The sequence below is a fragment of the Salmo trutta genome, chromosome 14 (genome assembly GCF_901001165.1).
Source record: "Salmo trutta chromosome 14, fSalTru1.1, whole genome shotgun sequence".
Classification (NCBI taxonomy): Eukaryota; Metazoa; Chordata; class Actinopteri; order Salmoniformes; family Salmonidae; genus Salmo; species Salmo trutta.
In genome coordinates this window covers 35,561,391-35,583,685 of record NC_042970.1, presented here as the reverse complement: position 1 = coordinate 35,583,685, position 22,295 = coordinate 35,561,391, and the positions used below count along the sequence as shown (strand labels likewise).

The 22,295-nt window shown below is 45.6% G+C and overlaps 1 protein-coding gene across 6 annotated transcripts in view; it reads left to right on the top strand.

The window, feature by feature from the left end:
- Nucleotides 1–22,295, top strand: part of LOC115207921 (low-density lipoprotein receptor-related protein 1) — a 178,012-nt gene that overhangs the window by 115,726 nt on the left and 39,991 nt on the right. For all 6 annotated transcript variants that reach the window (XM_029775510.1, XM_029775509.1, XM_029775515.1 and 3 more), the window contains 20 exons: nt 156–353; nt 566–811; nt 2,211–2,408; nt 3,298–3,502; nt 3,755–3,919; nt 4,039–4,283; nt 5,014–5,145; nt 6,157–6,384; nt 6,656–6,830; nt 14,237–14,331; nt 14,432–14,581; nt 14,803–14,943; nt 15,065–15,190; nt 16,952–17,083; nt 17,311–17,445; nt 18,211–18,340; nt 19,450–19,576; nt 19,677–19,828; nt 20,186–20,310; nt 20,555–20,929. In XM_029775510.1, coding sequence (XP_029631370.1) covers nt 156–353; nt 566–811; nt 2,211–2,408; nt 3,298–3,502; nt 3,755–3,919; nt 4,039–4,283; nt 5,014–5,145; nt 6,157–6,384; nt 6,656–6,830; nt 14,237–14,331; nt 14,432–14,581; nt 14,803–14,943; nt 15,065–15,190; nt 16,952–17,083; nt 17,311–17,445; nt 18,211–18,340; nt 19,450–19,576; nt 19,677–19,828; nt 20,186–20,310; nt 20,555–20,929 — 3,480 coding nt within the window. The remainder of the gene's footprint in view (nt 1–155; nt 354–565; nt 812–2,210; nt 2,409–3,297; nt 3,503–3,754; nt 3,920–4,038; nt 4,284–5,013; nt 5,146–6,156; nt 6,385–6,655; nt 6,831–14,236; nt 14,332–14,431; nt 14,582–14,802; nt 14,944–15,064; nt 15,191–16,951; nt 17,084–17,310; nt 17,446–18,210; nt 18,341–19,449; nt 19,577–19,676; nt 19,829–20,185; nt 20,311–20,554; nt 20,930–22,295) is intronic.

Here is a 22,295-nt window from a genome sequence, read left to right as displayed (position 1 = left end):
TTTGCCTGTTGAAAAACATAAATGTAACAGTATTGAAATGGGTAGCTCAGAGTTATCTGGTGGAGATGGACTGCATTTGGTTGTAGCTGTATTTTTGTTATTGTGGACTGTATCTGCCTGTAACTTCTGACCTTTGCCCTCTGACCTATCCCTAGCCCGCTGTATCAGTAAGGCCTGGGTGTGTGACGGGGACAGTGACTGTGAGGACAACTCAGACGAGGACAACTGTGAGGCGTTGGTGTGTAAACTCTCCCACCATGTGTGTGCCAACGACTCCACCATCTGTCTGCCCGCTGAGAAGCTTTGTGACGGCACAGACGACTGCCCCGATGGCTCTGACGAGAAACTCTGTGGTAAGACCTGCCGCTACTAAAGACTGCATTACCCATGATGCACTGGGCGGTAGGACAGGGATCCCACCGCTGAGCTGTCGTGACTGTTTATGATGCCTGTTATGTCATTGTTGTGTGTTCCGCATGAGAGAGAGCTCTAGAAGAGTGTTGGCCCAATGTTTTTGTTCAGTGTCACCTCCTCCCGTAACACCCATCCCTCTCTTTCCCTGCAGACCTGTGCTCGCTGGATAACGGCGACTGCAGCCATAACTGTACGGTAGCCCCCGGGGAGGGCGTGGTGTGTTCCTGCCCCCTGGGCATGGAGCTGGACTCCAACAACAAGACCTGTCAGATACAGAGCTTCTGCGCCAAACACCTCAAGTGCAGCCAGCGCTGTGAGCAGGACAAGTTCAGTGTCAAGTGTTCCTGCTACGAGGGCTGGGAGCTGGAGCCTGACCAGGAGAACTGCAAGAGCACTGGTGAGGAGGTTGGGTTGGAGGAGATGTAGAGGGAGGGAGGAGAGAGGGTGATGGGAGGCTTGTAGAGAAAGAGGGAATGGAAGAGCAGGGGAGGATAAAGGGTGGGAAACTGGGAAGGAGAGAAGAAGAGGGGGATATGGTGGTTTGGAGTGAAATGGACGAGAACGGAGAGATTCTAAGGATTATGAGAATGAAAGACACTGGCACAGAGGGTGAGGTGTGTCAACATGATGGATGTGGGGAGAGTCAAAGTGAGAGAGGGGATTGGGGTTTAGGATCCGCGAGGGAAGGAGAGGGAAAAGGAAACTACAGTACATTTCCAGGAAGTATTGTGGTTTTTGTTCAGGCGATAGAGAGAGCAAATGAGGTGAGTGAGTAGGAGAGAGAGGATGGGGCGTATTGGCAGGAAGCTGGGTGGTTTCAGTGGTCCCACCAAACTGTGACTGGGAGCTGATACCACCACTCTGGACAATAAACAGGGTGGGAGAGGATAGGCAAGGAGGCTAGAGGCGGTGTTCACATGAGGATGAGAAGAGAGCTGGAGGGGAGACAAGGGATTGAAGAACAGAAGGAGAGGGAGAGCAGAAAAATCGAAAAGGGGACATGAGAATAGTTGGGGGGGGCTTCTAGCTGTGAGAGTTGGATAGAGAGAAAGGGATTAGGAGATGAGTAGAGTAGGAGACTAACAACAAAGAAGAGGAGGTAGATTGAGGAAAGTCGGGGAATTTGTAAAGGGGAAAAGGAGGAGGGATAAATATAGCAAGAATAAGAGGAAGGGATCAGGGAAACTCAATCAATGTAATGGAAGAAGAACACTGTTACCCACATACATACTCAAGTCTGTATCCTCCTCACAGAAACTAGCCACTGACTCAAATAAAGCTGCATATAATTCAGCCCTGCACCCACAGCGACAGAGTTACACACACAACACAACCATTCATCACACTGTCTGTTGTCCGGAGATGACTCTCCTCCATTTAAAACATACAGGCTTTTAATTACCAGGGATTAGACAGGCTTCCTAACTACGTTCCTCTTTCATTTAGCCACATAGCACTGTCTGTGCGTCACACTACCTTGGATGGATTCAGGTTCCAAACAGCCAACGACTAACAGTAGTGTTTAGTTACTGGATTTTAGTCATGACCAGGCAAACTGAAATAACGGAAGGCATTTACTGTTAAAGCTGTTCATTTCTACTTTGAATAAGTTGAAACCAGGACCCAACACCCTTTAAAATCAAGCCTTGGGAGGAAACATTCCTCGACTTACAGCTTTTTCTTACTACATTACCCAGGATGCACTGGGTGCAAAGTAGATGCAGGGATCCCACCGCTGCCACCAACAGGCTACTAGTACATCACAATGATCATGTAATCTCCTGTCTTCACCTCAGATCCCTTCAAGCCCTTCATCATCTTCTCCAACCGCCATGAGATCCGTCGGATCGACCTGAACAAGGGAGAGTTCAGCGTGCTGGTGCCTGGCCTGAGGAACACCATCGCCTTGGACTTCCACCTCGCCGAGAATGCTCTCTACTGGACCGACGTGGTGGAGGACAAGATCTACCGCGGCAAACTGTCCGAGAACGGAGGTGAATGTCTTTTACTACACACACGTATACAGACTCAGACCGTCCTCATTCAAGTCCACTATCACATTCATGCACACTCACTATAGTGAAAGGTATGCTTTGGATTTCTCCACTTTTTACCTTTGGTTTGTGTATAGTCATTGAGACCAACAGCACACTTCTTTGTCTTTAGTGGAGTACTCCATGATTTCCCAATTGCCTTCACAGTGGGGAATTCTGGGAATAGTAGTTATACTGTGCTGTGCAGGCCTATAGCTGCTGAGGGGAAGCAGCTGGTAAATAACAAAGCAGATGGTCCAGCTCCATGCCGAAAGACAAAACAAATCAATCAAACCCACACTGTCACCTTCCAAACAGGCAAAGCCAATCAATCAAAACTAAACCGCTACCTTCAAAAATGCAAAACCAATCAATCAAAGACAATCTATAGAGCAGACGAGGCCCATTCATTACAGTAGGGAAGCATAATGAGCGCGTGTGTGTGTGTCTACTCCAGTCAGGATAATGACTAATAATTAGGCCGTTCTCTCTGATTAGGGACCTGTAATGGAAAAATGAATGGGTGAGAGAGGGGGATGAAAAGAATAGTTTCTTCTCCTCGCTGCTTTTCACTGGCGCCTCATGTCATGTTGTTTGCTTAGACTCAAACGGGAGTAGAATGTATCCTGTCAGTCGTAGGGAGAGTCGTGGCTGTGTAGGTGGCATTATTAGAAACGCTGGGGCTGCATTGGCATTAGAAACTGTCGCTGTGTGATTGATGTTCATGGTACTGGTAAGACACTTTGACAACTGTTAATGACAAAAATTGAATAGGTCTACAGTAAAGGGGAAATGATCACAGCAAAGCTTCACAATCAAATGAACCACCTCCTCTCCCTCCCTGCTCCAGCTCTGACCAGTTTTGACGTGGTGATCCAGTATGGCCTGGCCACTCCAGAGGGTCTTGCGGTGGACTGGATAGCAGGGAACATCTACTGGGTGGAGAGTAACCTGGATCAGATAGAAGTGGCCAAGCTGGACGGAACCATGAGGACCACCCTGCTGGCTGGGGAGGTGGAGCACCCACGGGCCATCGCCCTCGACCCCCGCTACGGGTGAGAACCAGCACACCACTGGGAATGGGTTAGCCTGGTCCCAGATCTGCTGGTGCTGTATTGCTAACTCCTATGTTGACAATGACCATAGGAGTTGGAAAGTCAGCACAAACCCATCTGGCACCAGGCTAGGAATGAGTATACACACGGCTTAAAACTGAGTCTTGACTTCAGTCATTGGTTTTTGTTTTATTGGGTTTACTGAACCACATAGTTGAATTTGAAGTCCCCCCCCCCCCCTTATCTCTGTAGGATTCTGTTCTGGACGGACTGGGATGCCAGTATGCCAAGGATCGAGGCAGCTTCTATGAGTGGCGAGGGAAGGAGGACCATCCATAAGGAGACAGGAAATGGGGGCTGGCCCAACGGACTCACTGTAGACTACCTGGAGCTACGCATCCTGTGGATCGACGCCAGGTCAGAGAGAGGACATACAGTGTATACACACACACACACACACACACACATACATGTGTATATATATACAAAGGCTGTAATAAGTCGCTGTATTGTGTTGTCTTCCATCCATCCTCCAGGTCTGATGCTATTTACTCAGCCAAATACGATGGTTCCGGCCTGATCGAGGTGCTGAGGGGACACGAATACCTGTCGCACCCATTCGCAGTCACTATGTACGGGGGAGAGGTTTACTGGACGGACTGGAGGACCAACACACTGGCCAAGGCTAATAAGTGGACCGGTAACAACGTAACCGTGGTCCAGAGAACCAACACACAACCTTTTGACCTGCAGGTCTACCATCCTTCCAGACAGCCCCAAGGTAAGACACACACACCTGCTAACAAACGTGGTGTTTAAAAGAGGTTAGCTACTTTGAATTGACCTAGCCAGGCCTTACCTTGAATGATCTTGTGTGTTAATGAGTGCCTATCCATAAGGCTTGGCCATCTTGCTGCCATTACTCTCTAGAGAGAGACCACAGTGTCCCGAGTCAGTTGCCATTTTGATTGACAGCTTCTCTAAGTCCATGTGTCATTCAGGAGAGTAGTGGCATCTGGCCTCCCCTGTCACAACCGCTCACCTCAAAATGGTCACGCTCAGAAAACCATCCATTTATGGATGAGACAGATAGGCCTGCTGCCTGAGTGGTAAGAGCTGTTTTATATGCACATACTGGATGATTGTAATTGATATTTTCCTCCCTCTTTCCCTCTCCTTCTCTCTTCCCCTCGCTTATCCTTTCCTCACATTTTCCTTCTCTTTCTCCTCGTCTCTCGCGTTCCTTTTCCCCCCCCTCATTCGCTCTCCCTCCCCTTCTCTTCTCATGTCTTTCTCTACCACCCTCCATTTTCCTTGTGCTTACGCTCTGCCTCTTTCTCCCTTTACCACTGTCTCCATCCCCACTCTCTCGCTCTTTCTCCCTTTACCACTGTCTCCATCCCCACTCTCTCGCTCTTTCTCCCTTTACCACTGTCTCCATCCCCACTCTCTCGCTCTTTCTCCCTTTACCACTGTCTCCATCCCCACTCTCTCGCTCTTTCTCTCCACAGCTCCTAATCCGTGTGCAGCTAACAATGGCATGGGTCCCTGTTCTCACCTGTGTCTCATCAACTACAACCAGACCTTCTCCTGTGCCTGCCCTCATCTCATGAAGCTGGGAGCCGACAAACACACTTGCTATGGTGAACACACCTTAACACACGCACACGTACACACACACACAATCAATCCTACACCTGGAACTGCAAGGACAATAAAACTGGGGCTCCTACACACCCACACACACACACACACACACACACACACACACACACACACACACACACACACACACGTCTCTTCTACCCCCCCACACACTCTTCCTCCTCCCCTGAGCTGGCAGATTGTCTCCTTCTCTGTGCTTGGCTTGGCAGAGAGGTGGAGTTGCTGAGAGTGACACAGTGGGATTCATGGTGTGTGTGTGAGTGATGATTCAGAGACGGGTCTCTTCTCCAGCACCCACGTACAGAGGTTTATTCTAACCACAGGGGGTCCAGAGGGAACAAACATCTCTCATGAGTGGGATCACTCCACTCTACTGATTCCCCCCCCCCCCCCCCCCCCCCCCCCCAGCCATGGCTTTGTGTCACAGTCCACAAACACACAGGATTATCTCCTGGATTCTGTCACTTGTGACGCCAAGAGAGTTTGAGGGGTTTAGGCCTTGTCTCTAAAGTGAAAGGGTGTGTGTGTGCGTCAGTCTGTGTATGCATGTGTTTAGTATTCAGGGGAGCAGTTTCTATTATCTGTGGCGTAAAGGAATGGAGAGGCCCACTGTTTAAAGCTGGCATCAGCCACAACTCTCCATCATTCACTACCTAGAGTATACACACATGCCTGGGTTATCTGATCTAGACAGGCTGAGAAGAGCCAAGTACAATCAGTTAACATACACTCCTCACTCCTGACTGCTTGTTATTGTGGGGGATTGTATTAAGTGGACTTATAAGTGGCAAAGGCATTTCACACAACCACACACACATACTCGCGAGAACGCGCGCACACACACCGTCACAATTGAAACCCTTTTCTTCCAGTCAGAACCCACTGTATGTCCGTTCGATCGGATAGAAGCCATACATAGTCACCATAACTCCCAGAACCCTCCCCTCTCCTCCCTCCTTAATATGTCGTGTCCTTCTCTCCCTCTCCAGAGTCCCGTCAGTTCCTGCTGTATGCCCGTCAGATAGAGATCAGGGGAGTGGACATAGACAACCCCTACTATAACTACATCATCTCCTTCACGGTGCCAGACATAGACAACGTGACCGTGGTGGACTATGACGCCGCGGAGCACCGGATCTACTGGTCAGACGTCCGAACCCAGACCATCAAGAGAGCCTTCATCAACGGCACCGGAGTGGAGACCGTGGTGTCTGCTGGTAGGGAATTTACTGTGGGAATATCTACCATGCTTTGGTTGGAATAGTCAAATAGCTACTTTATACAGAATGAATAAAATGAGTCAATCAATGAGTCCAAAAATCTGTCATTTCATTAGTTTAGCATTGAGGGGTAGTTCATTCAAATTAGAGACCTACATATTTGTGGGTCACCTTGTTCGAAGACTGCGTACAGGGTAAGGAAACGCATGTCATTTCATGAACATTTATGTTTTTGCGTTGTCTCTTGGATAACTTTGTCTTCCCCTAGACCTGCCCAACGCCCATGGCCTGGCAGTAGACTGGGTTTCTAGGAACCTGTTCTGGACCAGCTATGATGCCAATAAGAAGCAGATCAACGTGGCCAGACTGGACGGGTCCTTTAAGAACGCTGTCATCCAGGGCCTTGATAAACCTCACTGTCTGGTGCTGCACCCCATCCTGGGGTAGGTAGAACAGACACACAGACATGATAAAGGTGTTTCACTGAGATCAATGCAGCGTTAAGAAATGGCTGTCAGACACCCTACTGCTTTCACCTCTAACACACATACATGCATACACACACGCACACTCGCACACAGATACCGTTTGACTGTCAGGCAGGCTCCCCACAGCTAGAAGTCTGCCATCATAGGCAGGGTAGTTTAGATCGGGGCTGACCTCTAGCAAAGAGCAGCTAGCTCTCCCGCTCTAGAAGGGACTCCAATTCCTCTCTCATCTCTCCCTTTTCATCTATCCCTTGTTATCGCTCTCTCTCTCTTTCCTCTTTCTTAACAGATGGCTTCTGTGCTGAAAGCCATACATTATTTACACACTGTCACACACTGGCCGCTCTCTGTCTCAATTTCTCTCTCTCTCTCTCTCTCGCCTCAATTTTCTTCCCTCTAAAACTTTTTTTCTGTTTTTCTCTTTCTCTGTCTTTTGGTCTATAAAGAGACAAAAGCTCAGCAGACATACATCCACTCCTAAGATCATTAACAGACATTTCCTGTGTTTGTGTTTTTCTCTCTGAGTGTGTGAATGCGAGTGCTCTTCTTTGTCTATGAGTGTGTTTGTGAGTATGTGTGGGGCGGATGCAGAGGGGATATTATCTTTGAGAATGCCTCTGCCTTTTTTTCTCCTTTCTCTGTTTTCTGAGAGACTTACTTAAGCTGAGGAATGTTTCCGATCTGGGCTTAGCTGCTGGCATGGAGGAAAAACCAGAAGCAGATGCTGAAGCTGTCTCCTCTTTCCTACACACACACACACACACACACACACACACACACACACACACACACACACACACACACACACACACACACACACTGTCTATAATGAGTCCAGGAGAGGAGTGGGCTGGGAAAAGGGGGGCAAGGGGAGAGACTGGGATGTTTAAATTGTTTGCAGGAACTGTATTCAAACGCATGATACCTAAACAAATGCAGGGTGTGGTGGAAGTGGAGGGGGGGTTAAGTACCTCCTTGATTGAAATAGAGTGACACACATGCTAAAGCAATCACAAATGCACATGAATTGCCCTATATTTTTTAGACCGGCATCGCATCCAAGTGTGTGTGTGCAGTCTTTGATTGCAACATTTTTCTTTCTTTTTACAATAAACAGAAACATAAATAGACAAAAGCAATAGACAAAAGGCTTTTGATAAAGTACAACTGGAATTTATATACTGTATACAATGCATTCTTGTATACAAGTATTCAGACCATTTTACTTTTTCCACATTTTGTTACATTACAGCCTTATTCTAAAATGGATTCACTGGTTTTTTCCTCCTCATCAATCTACACACAATACCCCATAATGACAAAGCAAAACCAGGTTTCGAAATTTGTGCAAATTTAAAATAAAACACTAAACTGAAATATCACATTAACATAAGTATTCAGACCCTTTACTCAGTACTTTGTTGAAGATCTTTTGGCAGTGATTACAGCCTCAAGTCTTCTTGGGTATGACGCTACCTGTATTTGGGGAATTTCTCCCATTCTTATTTGTAGATCCTCTCAAGCTCTGTCAGGTTGGATAGGGAATGTCGCTGCACAGCTATATTCAGGTCTCTACAGAGATGTTCGATCAGGTTCAAGTCCGGGCTCTGTCTGGGCCACTCAAGGACATTCAGAGACTTGTCCTGAAGCCACTCCTGTGCTGTCTTGGCTGTGTGCTTAGGGTCATTGTCCTGTTGGAAGGTAAACAGGTTTTTATCAAGGATCGCGCTGGACTTTGCTCTGTTCGTCTTTCCCTCGATCCTGACTAGTCACCCAGTCCCTGCCACTGAAAAACATCCCCACAGCATGATGCTGCCACCACCATGCTTCACCGTAGGGATGGTGCCAGGTTTCCTCCAGATGTGACACTTGGCATTAAGGCCAAAGAGTTCAATCAAACTCCAGGTGGGCTGTCATGTGCCTTTTACTGAGGAGTGGCTTCCGTCTGGCCACTCTACCATAAAAACCTGATTGGTGGAGTGCTGCAGAGATGGGAGAATCTTCCAGAAGGGCAACCATCTCCACAGAGGAACTCTAGAGCTCTGTCAGAGTGACCATCGGGTTCTTGGTCACCTCCCTGACCATTTTTCGTTTAATCCACCAGAAAAAACTGAACAAATATTACAAAAAATATTATGGTTAAACTGAAATATACTAATTTATAAAAAAGAATAATAATATATGGTGGAGTTATGTAACATATGCAGCTAACAAAAATATATGGAAATGTCTGCTCAAATCAAAGTTACAACCATCTAATTGCAGCATTACTGCAAAAATGGAAGAGGCAAGTGGAACTTGTCTGTTGGCCCTGCATTAAAGACTAAAATTGGTTAAAGAAAATTGTGATAAATATAAGTCTACCAGTTTCATTTAAGGACCAAAAAATTGACAGCTGTGCCATATAGATTGCAAAATAGTTGGGTAGAGATTTTCGATGTACCGATTCCATGGCACATGAACTGATACACAAAACGACGCTGGATTCAAAACTTTGAGTTTTTCAATTTAAATTATTATACAAAATACTTGCAACCTATAGAATGTTATATGGGGGATACAACCATCCCAGCTCTACAAATTTTGCTGCGAAGAGACAATCATTAGATCATTTGTTTTGGTACTGTCAAAAGCTTGTTTTGGGTCGCAGGTTCAGGAATGTCTGAAGAATTACAATATTTACCTGGAGCTGTGATGTAAAAAGTTATAGTCAATCGATCAGTAATATAATAATACTCGTAGCAAAATTTTTTATTTACATTCTGTAGGAACTATGAGAATAGAAAGGTTCAGAACTTTTGTGAAGCATCACAGCGCACTTGAAAAGTATATGGCAAACAGATGGGTGGGGTTGAGTGGAGCTGAAGGTTGGGACTAACAAGAACTCATGTAAAATTATACTGTGTCTGTAAAAGGTTCAGAACATTTGTGAAACAGCACAGTGAAAAATATATAGCAAACAGAAATCAAAACTGGATGGTCTTCAGAGAAAGATGGGAGGAGTTGAAGGTAGCTGAAGGCTCATGGGACTAAAAACAAACAAAATATACTGTGTTTGTGAAATGTATATAGTGTGTATAAGCTGGAAGTAGAGGCCTAGGTGTTGTTGTCGATTAGTTTACTCCAATTAGGGGAGGGGTGGTAGGGTTAGGGGAATATAATAAAGGAACATATATTAAACAATATATTTTATATATATATACTACCGGTCCAAAGTTTTAGAACAACTACTCATTCAAGGGTTTTTATTTATTTACTATTTTCTACATTGTAGAATAATAGTGAAGACATCAAAACTATGAAATAACACATACGGAATCATGTAGTAAGCAAAAAAGTGTTAAACAAATCAAATATTTTATATTTGAGATTCTTCAAATAGCCTTGATGACAGCTTAGCACACTCTTGGCATTCTCTCAGCCAGCTTCACCTGGAATGCTTTTTGAACAGTCTTGAAGGAGTTCCCACATATGTTGAGCACTTGTTGGCTGCTTTTCCTTTACTCTGCTTGAGGTAGGGTGATTGTGGAGGCCAGGTCATCTGATGCAGCACTCCATCACTCTCCTTCTTGGTCAAATAGCCCTTACACACCACCAGGCTGTGTTGGGTCATTGTCCTGTTGAAAAACAAATGATAGTCCTACTAAGAGCAAACCAGATGGGATGGCGTATCGCTGCAGAATGCTGTGGTAGCCATGCTGGTTAAGTGTGCCTTGAATTCTAAATAAATCACAGACAGTGTCACCAGCAAAGCACCATCACACCTCCACCTCCATACTTCACGGTGGGAACCACACATGCGGAGATCATCCGTTGCAACCAAAAATCTAAAATTTGGACTCTTCAGACCAAAGGACAGATTTCCAACGGTCTAATGTCCATTGCTGGTGTTTCTTGGCCCAAGCAAGTCTCTTCTTCTTATTGGTGTCCTTTAGTAGTGGTTTCTTTGCAGCAATTCGACCATGAAGGCCTGATTCACGCAGTGTCCTCTGAACAGTTGATGTTGAGACGTGTCTGTTACTTGAACTCTGAAGCATTTATTTGGGCTGCAATTTCTGAGGCTGGTAACTCTAATGAACTTATCCTCTGCAGCAGAGGTAACTCTGGGTCTTCCTTTCCTGTGGCGGTCCTCATGAGAGCCAGTTTCATCATAGCGCTTGATGGTTTATGCGACTGCACTTGAAGAAACGTTAAAAGTTCTTGAAATGTTCTGCATTGACTGACCTTCATGTCTTAAAGGAATGATGGACTGTCATTTCTCTTTGCTTATTTGAGCTGTTCTTGAAATGCATTCCAGGTGACTACCTCATGAAGCTGTTTGAGAGAATGTCAAGAGTGTGCAAAGCTGTCAAGGCAAAGGGTGGCTACTTTGAAGAATCTCAAATATAAAATATATTTTGATTTGTTTAACATTTCTTTTGGTTACTACATGACTCCATATGCGTTATCTCAAAGTGTTGATGTCTTCACTATTATTCCACAATGTAGAAAATTGTAAAAATAAAGAAAAACCCTGGAATGAGTAGGTGTCAACATTTGACTGGTACTGTTATAACATTGATGGAAGCCACAATATCTGCAACACTAAAGCTGATCTACCCCTAAAAAAACATAATAATAATAATAATAATAATAATAATAATAATAATAATAATAAAATAAAAAAACAATAGACATCTTAACATTTACATTCGGAATGTATTTAGACCCCTTGACTTCTTCCCAAAAATGTTACGTCACAGTCTTATTCTAAAATGGATTAAATAAATGTAATTCCTCCCAATACCCCATAATGACAAAGCGAAAACAGATTTTTTGGGGCAAATGAATAAAAAATAAAAAACATACCTTATTTACGTAAGTATTCAGACCCTTTGCTATAAAACTTGAAATTGAGCTCAGATGCATCCTGTTTCCATTGATCATCCTTGAGATGTTTCTACAACTTGATTGGAGTCCACCTGTGGTAAATTCAATTGATTAGATATGATTTGGAAAGGCACACACCTGTCTATTTAAGGTCCCACAGTTGACCGTGTGTGTCAGAGCGAAAACCAAGCCATGAGGTCGAAGGAATTGTCTGTAGAGCTCCGTGACAGGATTGTGCTGAGGCACAGATCTGGGGAATTGTACAAAAACATTTCTGCAGCACTGAAGGTCCCCAAGAACAGTAGCCTCCATCATTCTTAAATGGAAGAAGTTTGGAACCACCAAGACTCTTCCTAGAGCTGGCAATCCGGCCAAACTGAGCAATCGGGGGAGAAGGGCCTTGGTCAGGGATGTGACCAAGAACCCGATGGTCACTCTGACAGAGCTCTAGAGCTCCTCTGTGGAGAATTTTCCAGAAGGACAACCATTTTTTCAGCACTCCACCAATCAGGCCTTTATGGTAGTGGCCAGACGGAAGCCACTCCTCAATAAAAGGCAGGTGACGGCCCGCTTGGAGTTTGCCAAAAGGCACAAACAAGATTCTCTAGTCTGATGAAATCAATATTGAACTATTTGGACTTAATGCCAAGCGTCACGTCTGGAGGAAACCTGGCACCATCCCTACGCTGAATCATGGTGGTGGCAGCATCAGTCTGTGGGGATGTTTTTCAGCGGCAGGAACTGGGAGACTAGTCAGGATCGAGGGAAAGATGAACGGAGCAAAGTACAGCAAGATTGTTGATGAAAACCTGCTCCAGAACGCTCAGGACCTCAGACTGGGGTGAAGGTTCAACTTTCAACAGGACAACGACCTTAAGCACACAGCCAAGACAACGCAGGAGTGGCTTCGGGACAAGTCTCTGAATGTTCTTGAGTGGCCCAGCCAGAGCCTGGACTTAAACCCAGTCAAACATCTCTGGAGAGACCTGAAAATAGCTGTGCAGCAACACTCCCCATCCAACCTGCCAGAGATCGAAAGGATCTGCAGAGAAGAGTTGGATAAAGTCCCCAAATACAGGTGTGCCAAGCTTGTAGGGTCATACCCAGAAGACTCGATGCTGTAATCGCTGCCAAACATTAAAATTATAAATAATTTGATTCTTCCATTCTCTCAATGTTGGAGTATCATTTGACTTCCTGTATTTAAGTAATAGCTTCTTGAAAATTAGTGACGGAAATAATATTGTCCAACCCATTGGGTATCTCCCCGCACCCTCATATGCCATGTCTTGAAATATGCAGTTTGACGAATGAAAAGTACATTTACATTGTAAAACTTCTGACAACTAACTTTCTAACTCCGCCCATAACTTTTGGACTTCATAGCATTCCCAGAAAGCATCGACTATTGAGTCATTGTTAGTTTTACACTTAAGACATGACTCTGCCGTTGTGCTGTATATTTAGTGAATTTTGTCTCTTGTATAATACATCCTATAGATTAGTTTATACTTGATTTAGTGTACAACTGTAATTTGGTTCGTTATTTTCCAAAACCCCCTCCATCTTGTGCCGATATCAGTTATTTTTAAGTCTTGGTTCCAATAGTTTATATTTTTATCTAAGAGATTGTCAGTTGGATAGGCTCTCTGCAAGGTTTTGTATATCTTACTTATCATATGAGTATCTTTTTCTGACTGAAATAGGATTCCCTCAACATTGCTCTGATGTCCAAAAGCTTTCACGTCGAAATTTTGGGATACATTTGAAAATGTCTTCATTGGTCAGTCCAAAATAGTTTTTTCATTCTGTCATGGAAATAATTGTATGTCCTGTTACCACGTCATTTACAGTTTCTATGTTTCTAGTTTTCCATGTGGGCCAATTTATCTGTGAATTCTGATTGCGAGAGAGAATTTCAGAGAAATAAATGGCGAGAAAGAGAAGCCGTTTACGGGTCATTAAATGAATCTCAGTGAATCTCAATTGCTGCAGGACTCTACACTAGCCCATCCCCACTGACATGCCTAACCCAATCAACATCCACACATACTGTTCTAAGCTAACCTTTACCCTCCAATAAGAGCTGGCTCCTGTACTTTATACCCAATGAAAGATGCTGCTGTTAAAACACAGGGCAGGTTTTTACGTAGAATGTAAACTAGACATATAACTACATACATTTACATCTGTCAAGGAGATGTTCAGTACATAAATATTCCATATGGGACCTCCACATGTATAGCTGTTGACGGTTTTGCTAGTTTTAAACAATTCCTTTCTCACTTATAAAAAAATAAGTATGAACGTTGTGATGGGTGTTGTCTAATTGTGTGTGAAAACAGAATAAATAGTTTTCACAAATAGTTTTAATGATAACGCACTGTTAGGCGCTATCCAGGCTAATGAACGACAGGTCTTGTCACTTCTAGTGCTTTCAGTAGCATGATGTATTGATATTCTGTCTCTCTCTCTCTCTCTCTGTGTTCCAGGAAGCTGTACTGGACAGATGGAGACAACATCAGCATGGCAAACACAGACGGCAGCAACCGCAGTGTCCTGTTCACCAATCAGAAAGGCCCAGTGGGTGAGTGGCTCTGGGGAAAAAATAGTGCATTATATATAAGGAATAAATTGCAATTTGGGATACAGCCATAATGTTCCTCCCTCTCCCTGTCTGTCTCCAGGTCTGTCCATAGACTTTGACACAGAGCAGTTGTACTGGGTCAGCTCAGGGAACAGCACCATCAGCCGCTGTAAGCTGGATGGTTCGGGTCTGGAGGTTCTGGAGGGGGTCAAGGGCAAACTGACCAAGGCCACAGCTCTGGCTATCATGGGTATGTAACATGGCTCCACTCTCACTAGGACGGTACATTCTGCCTCCTAGCTGCCTTTAGCTTTCTGTCCCGAAGAGTTTGAATACTCAGAAATGGAGCTACAGTAGGTCTCAACATCGGTTCTTTGTGTGATCATAGAATGAGTACAATGGGTCATTTTGATTGGCCCACTTCTGTGAAGAGATGAAAGATGTCATTTTGTGATTGGCTGTTATGTGTAGGGGACAAGCTATGGTGGGCGGACCAGGGGACTGACCAGATAGGAACCTGTGACAAGCGTGACGGAGGGAACTGGAAGGTCCTGAGAAACAGCACCTCAGCCATGATGCACTTGAAGATCTACAACGAGACCGTGCAGAAAGGTGTGTGTGTGTGTGTGTGTGTGTACATTATGTTTGGGCACCATGGTAGCTATAGATTAGAAATAACAATTTTAATCTATGTGAGCATGATTGTTTGTGTTTTTGTGTGTTGTGTTTCCAGGCACCAATCTGTGCAGTAATAGCAATGGAGACTGTTCCCAGCTGTGCCTGCCCACCTCCCCCACCACACGAGCATGCATGTGTACCGCTGGATACAGCCTCAGGAGTGGACAACAGTCCTGCGAGGGTAAGACACACACCGTGAACATTTTGTTTGGATCTTTATTCTGATATTTGGAAGGTCATAGATGCCTGGTCTTGCAGTCATGGAAACAAAACATTACCTCAGTTTTTAGTTAAACAAACACAAGCTACATTTGGATGTGCTATATTTAGCAAAACCGAGATTAAAGTAATAAACTCAGCAAAAAAAGAAACGTCTCTTTTTCAGTACCCTGTCTTTCAAAGATAATTCGTAAAAATCCAAATAACTTCACAAATCTTCATTGTAAAGGGTTTAAAAACTGTTTCCCATGCTTGTTCATTGAACCATAAACAATTAATGAACATGCACCTGTGGAACGGTCGTTAAGACACTAACAGCTTACAGACGGTAGGCAATTAAGGTCACGTTATGAAAACTTGGGACACTAAAGAGGCCTTTCTACTGACTCTGAAAAACAGCAAAAGAAAGATGCCCAGGGTCCCTGCTCAACTGCGTGAACTTGCTTTAGGCATGCTGCAAGGAGGCATGAGGACTGCAGATGTGGCCAGGGCAATAAATTGCTATGTCCGTACTGTGAGACGCCTAAGACAGCGCTACAGGGAGACAGGACGGACAGCTGCTCGTCCTCGCAGTGGCAGACCACGTGTAACAACACCTGCACAGGATCGGTACAATCCGAACATCACACCTGCGGGACAGGTACAGGATGGCAACAACAACTGCCCGAGTTACACCAGGAACGCACAATCCCTCCATCAGTGCTCAGACTGTCCGCAATAGGCTGAGAGAGGCTGGACTGAGGGATTGTAGGCCTGTTGTAAGGCAGGTCCTCACCAGACATCACCAGCAACAACGTCATCTATGGTCACAAACCCACCGTCACTGGACCAGACAGGACTGGCAAAAAGTGCTCTTCACTGACGAGTCGCGGGTTTGTCTCAGCAGGGGCGATGGTCGGATTCGCGTTTATTGTCGAAGGAATGAGCGTTACACTGAGGCCTGTACTCTGGAGCGGGATCGATTTGGAGGTGGAGGGTCCGTCATGGTCTGGGGCGGTGTGTCACAGCATCATCGAACTGAGCTTGTTGTCATTGCAGGCAATCTCAACACTGTGTGTTACAGGGAAGACATCCTCCTCCCTCATGTCGTACCCTTCCTGCAGGCTCATCCTGACATGACCCTCCAGCATGACAATGCCACCAGCCATACTGCTCGTTCTGTGTGTGATTTCCTGCAAGACAGGAATGTCAGTGTTCTGCCATGGCCAGTGAAGAGCCCGGATCTCAATCCCATTGAGCACGTCTGGGACCTGTTGGATTGGAGGGTGAGGGCTAGGGCCGTTCCCCCCCAGAAATGTCTGGGAACTTGCAGGTGTCTTGGTGGAAGAGTGGGGTAACATCTCACAGCAAGAACTTGCAAATCTGGTGCAGTCCATGAGGAGGAGATGCACTGCAGTACTTAATGCAGCTGGGGGCCACACCAGATACTGACTGTTACTTTTGATTTGGACCCCCCCTTTGTTCAGGGACATATTATTCAATTTCTGTTAGTCACATGTCTGTGGAACTAGTTCAGTTTATGTCTCAGTTGTTGAATCTTGTTATGTTCATACAAATATTTACACGTTAAGTTTGCTGAAAATAAACACAGTTGAGAGTGAGAGGAGTTTATTCTCATAATCTTTCATTTGTTTTCATCTGGAAAGATTCCATGTCTTGTACTGCCACTGATCTCTTAGTGTGTCCAGTGATAAACTCTGGGTAATGTTTCCCTCGGCCTCAGGAGTGGGCTCCTTCCTGCTCTACTCTGTTCATGAGGGCATCCGTGGCATCCCCCTGGACCCCTCGGACAAGTCAGACGCTCTGGTGCCAGTGTCAGGCACCTCCCTGGCTGTGGGCATAGACTTCCATGCAGGTAGGGACGCACACATACACACCTTGGAGGGAGGGGTTTTCAAACTATACAAAACCAAAATCAAGTTTTTTTTTAGATCGGTTGTGATGAAAAATATCTTGTCATGAAAATATGCTGAATCCAGCCAGTATAATAGGTGCTTTCCACATGAACATGTTAATGAATGAGTATAATGGGTATAGTAGATTGACTGTTCTGTACTGGTGGCTCTCTCCTCTCCCCTCCAGACAATGATACCATCTACTGGGTGGACATGGGCCTGAGTACCATCAGCAGAGCTAAGAGAGACCAGACCTGGAGAGAAGACGTGGTCACTAACGGCATCGGCAGAGTGGAGGGCATCGCTGTGGACTGGATCGCTGGTGAGGCGCGCTCACACATATACACACATGCATGCAGACTCATACGCGCACATGTACAGACACGTGCATATTAACTCATACTGTACACACTCTCTCACACACACACACACACATTCACACATCTGTCACAGACTCACGGCTGACACGCTTCACAGCCTTACAGAAGAGAGATGAGACTCACTCTGATCACATCTTCACCTATGCAAGGTGAGGGAGGGAGGGAGGGAGGGAGGGAGAAGGCGAGGGAGAGAAATACAGTCAGATGGGGGGAGAAGCTAACAAAGGAGGAGAAAGAGCAACAGAGGAAGAGGGTAAGACCGAGGAGATGGGAAGAAGCCCAGATAGATAGGTGCCTCTATAGCCTAGATGGGTGCCTGTATAGCCCAGGTCACATGACATGGGTGTGTACAGAGCGAAGCCTTACTGCAGGATGAGTAATGAACACTGCAGCATTCCATCAGCCCTCTGAGGTTACGCTGGGAAACCCTGTTAACACCACAACACCAACACAACAACACGGCAGCATTCTCCATTTGCCTAGTTGTATTTGGTGTCATATACAGTGAAAATGTATAGAACTTTATTTATCCCAAAACATACAGTAACCTTGCACAGAACTACTTTATCAGTTAGACTCTTGTGGTTGGTCCCATTTGAATGTTGTTGTACTGTAAAGCATGTTGATAGTTTAAAATGCACTGTAGTAAAAGTGTGACTGGTTTGTATTGCTGTTGTATTTTGTGTTGGTGCTCTGTCCCTCCATAGGGAACATCTACTGGACTGACCAGGGCTTTGATGTGATTGAGGTGGCCAGACTCAACGGCTCCTTCCGCTACGTGGTCATCTCCCAGGGCCTGGACAAGCCCCGTGCCATCACTGTCCACCCAGAAAAAGGGTGAGCACGGGGGGAAATGGGGGGGGGATTGACCTTTGCCGCCAAGGCAGCAGCTACTCTTCCTGGGGTCCAAACACATTAAGGCAAAAGATAAAACAGAACATCATATAACATTATTACACCACTACATATCTACAATACACATAGTATTATACCACAGAATTACAATGTAGGTGTGTGTAGAGTGTGTACTAGCACTTGTGGTTTTACCCGTGTGTGTGTGTGTGTGTCTTCAAAGTCCCTGCTGTTCCATAAGGTGTTACCTGATGTGGAATAGAGTTCCATATAGTCATGGCTCTGTAGTACTGTGCACCTCCCATAGTCTGTTCTGGACTTGGGGACTGTGAAGAGACCTCTGGTGGCATGTCTTGTGGGGTATGCATGAGTGTCTGAGCTGTGTGCCAGTAGTTTAAATAGACCTCTGGTGGCATGTCTTGTGGGGTATGCATGAGTGTCTGAGCTGTGTGCTAGTAGTTTAAACAGACAGCTCGTTGAATTCAGCATGTCAGTACCTCTCATAGATACAAGCAGTGATGAAGTCAATCTCTCCTCCACTTTGAGCCAGGAGAGATTGACATGCATATCATTAATGTTAGGTCCCTGTGTACTTTTAAGGGCCAGCTGTGCTGCCCAGTTTTGAGACAATTGCAATTTTCCTAAGTCCCTCTTTCTGGCACCTGACCACACGACTGAACAGTAGTCCAGGTGCGACAACACTAGGGCCCGTAGGACCTGCCTTGTTGACATTGTTGTTAAGAAGGTAGAGCAGCGCTTTATGATGGACAGACGTCTAGCCTTCCCTGTAGCTCAGTTGGTAGAGCATGGTGTTTGCAACGCCAGGGTTGTGGGTTCGATTCCCACGGGGGGCCAGCACAGGAAAAAAAAAAAAAATGAAATGTATGCATTCACTACTGTAAGTCGCTCTGGATAAGAGCGTCTGCTAAATGACTAAAATGTAATGTAAAATGTCTCTCCATCTTAGCTACTGTTGTATCAATATGTTTTGACCGTGACCGTTTACAATCCAGGGGTTACTCCAAGTCGTTTAGTCACCTCAATAAGGGGAAAGTTACCTCGCTCTTATGCTCTCTCCGTGTGTGTGTGTACAGGTATCTGTTCTGGACAGAGTGGGGTCAGTACCCACGGATCGAGAGGTCTCGTCTGGACGGGTCTCAGAGAGCTGTACTGGTCAACGTCAGCATCAGCTGGCCTAATGGCATCTCCATAGACTACCGGGTACAGTGTAACACCCACACAAATAACCACAAACACACAGACAAATAACCTCCACAACACACACAAACTGAACTCCCTGTCCTGATATGTGTGTGTGCAGGAGGGTCTTCTGTACTGGTGTGACGCTCGTACAGACAAGATCGAGCGTATCAACCTGGAGACCGGAGAGAACAGAGAGGTGGTGCTGGCTAACAACAACATGGACATGTTCTCTGTCTCTGTGTTTGAGAAATACATCTATTGGAGTGACAGGTCTGTCTCTATCTCTCTCTATCTCTCTCTATTTCTCTCTATCTCTCTCTCTCTCTCGCTCTCTCTCTCTCTCTCTCTCTGACATTCACTCTTCCACCTGTTCATTGTCTGGGATGAATTCACTCCCTCTCGCCATGATCTGTCACCTTTCTTCTCAGCTGTCTCCCTCACCCTTTGTCTTTCTGCACTGATGTCACGTCTCTTTCCCTCTTTCTGACATTCTTTCCCGCATGTGTTTACTGTCACATCTTTCACCTTCCTTCTCAGCCAGTGTCTCCCTCACTCCTTCTTTTACTTTAGTCCGTCTCTCTCTCCCTGATGTCACGTTTCTCTCTCTCTCTGTCTGGCCTGTATCAGGACTCATGCCAATGGCTCCATAAAGAGGGGCAGCAAAGACAACGCTACAGATTCTGTGCCTCTGCGCACTGGCATCGGAGTACAGCTCAAAGACATCAAAGTGTTCAACAGGGCCAGGCAGCAAGGTGGGCAGTGTGTGGATGTGTTCGTTTAGAGGGTCCACTCAGAGATGACTTATAGGGGCAATGATGCTGCAAAGTTTGATCATGCAGTTTTTGAGATCCCAAAGCCATTGAAGATGTTATTCAGAATGCCATTTAATGTGATATCTTTCAAACGTTTCGTATTTTAATTATCTGCCGATTTTATTGAGAGGGAAGAAAAAAAACTATCTACAGTGAATGTTAAATATGTTTCCCCTCTACACAGGAACTAATGTGTGTAAGGATAACAACGGCGGCTGCCAGCAGCTGTGTCTTTTCCGTGGCAACACAGAACGTACATGCGCCTGTGCTCACGGCATGTTGGCCGAGGACGGACGGGGTTGCCGTGACTACGACGGCTACCTACTCTACTCGGAACGGACCATTCTAAAGAGCGTTCACCTATCGGATGAAGAGAACCTAAACGCTCCGATAAAACCGTTTGAGGATCCGGAACACATGAAGAACGTTATAGCTCTGACGTTTGACTACCGCGGAGGAGGAGGGAAAGGAGCCAATCGCATCTTCTTTAGTGACATCCACTTTGGGAACATTCAGCAGATCAATGATGACGGCTCGGACCGCAAGACACTGGTGGAAAGTAAGTTACTCACCCTCCTCTCTCTCTTGTTCGTCCAATCAGAATAAGCATGTCGCTGCACCTTTTATACCTGTTGTAATCTGTGTATGTGATTAACATTTTATTTTCAAATATCTATATATTTGATCTGTTATCATCCCCCTATTCCTGTAGCAACCCATGTCCTATTTTCCCTCATAACCCAAAGTCCATTGATTCACTCTGTTTTCAATGCCAATTGATAAGGCCAAGTGAATGTAGGTAAGCACTAGTTAATCAGGTTAGTTAATGAAGTTTGAGAAATATGATGAAACATTTTCCCTCTGTTAGACGCTATCTCTCCCTCCTATTCGTTAAGCAGCATCTTTCATCCTCCTCTCCTCCTCCTCCTTCACTAAGAACAAACCCTATTTGGTGGTGAAATACAGCAGACCCCCCACTGGGAGGCATTCTCCAGGAAGAAACAGCCGGGGCTCAGAACAAAACTTGTTTTGGACCTCCAACTGAAACATGGAAGGAAAACCTAGTGGCCAACTATTATTTCTGAGAGTCTGGAGAACAAAGTGGAAAGCTTTCATATCTACCTCAGTTTGGGAACACACTGTACACAACAACATAAACCAGATTGAGGCACAGCTAGACCTTCATTCTCTTTATCTCAGAAGAACATTGAAGAACAAGAAACAACAATCGCTACAGAATGGTATTAATGTGTAAAAGAGCTCACATCCTTTAAAAAGCTTTCTCTTGTTTTTTTACAAGCATAAATGGATTTCTCCTGGATGTCTATGTTCTTCGCCATGTCCCAGGAGGGCCTCTAGACAGAGGCCTTTGATTCTCAGTGTTCAGATCCTCCTTTTAGACTGTTGTCTCACAGTGGGGAGGCTCTTTACTTCAAGTGCTGTCCCTCAATTGAACCTTGGAGCTCGAGCTTTATACCACAGCTTAGTGTGATAGTTGTGTACTGGAGTAGCAGTGAGATTTGGGTAGAAATGGTTTTGTAGTTTAGTTCTTCCCACAAGCTCTCAGACAACAGATGTTCAGCCCACATCCAGTTTGTCATGGACACACAGCATAACCTTAGAGATCTAGTTACATGTCCTCCAGTCTTGTATAGTTGTCTGTTGTCACGGTTACTGACCCCCACCCCTGGCACCTCTGCAACCCAGCTCCAGCAGGTCCTGTCTGAACTTCTGGGACATGAGGACGTAGAGGATGGGGTTAGCTATGGTAGAGGAGGTGGCCATGATGCGGGCGAACACGCTGAAGGGCCCGAAGCGGGGTGATGACCCCGTGGCCCCATGGCTGCCTCCCCCCAGGAGGGCAAAGGTCAGGCCGTAGGAGGGCAACCAGCACAGGGTAAAGGCCAGCACCAGCAGGGCCGATG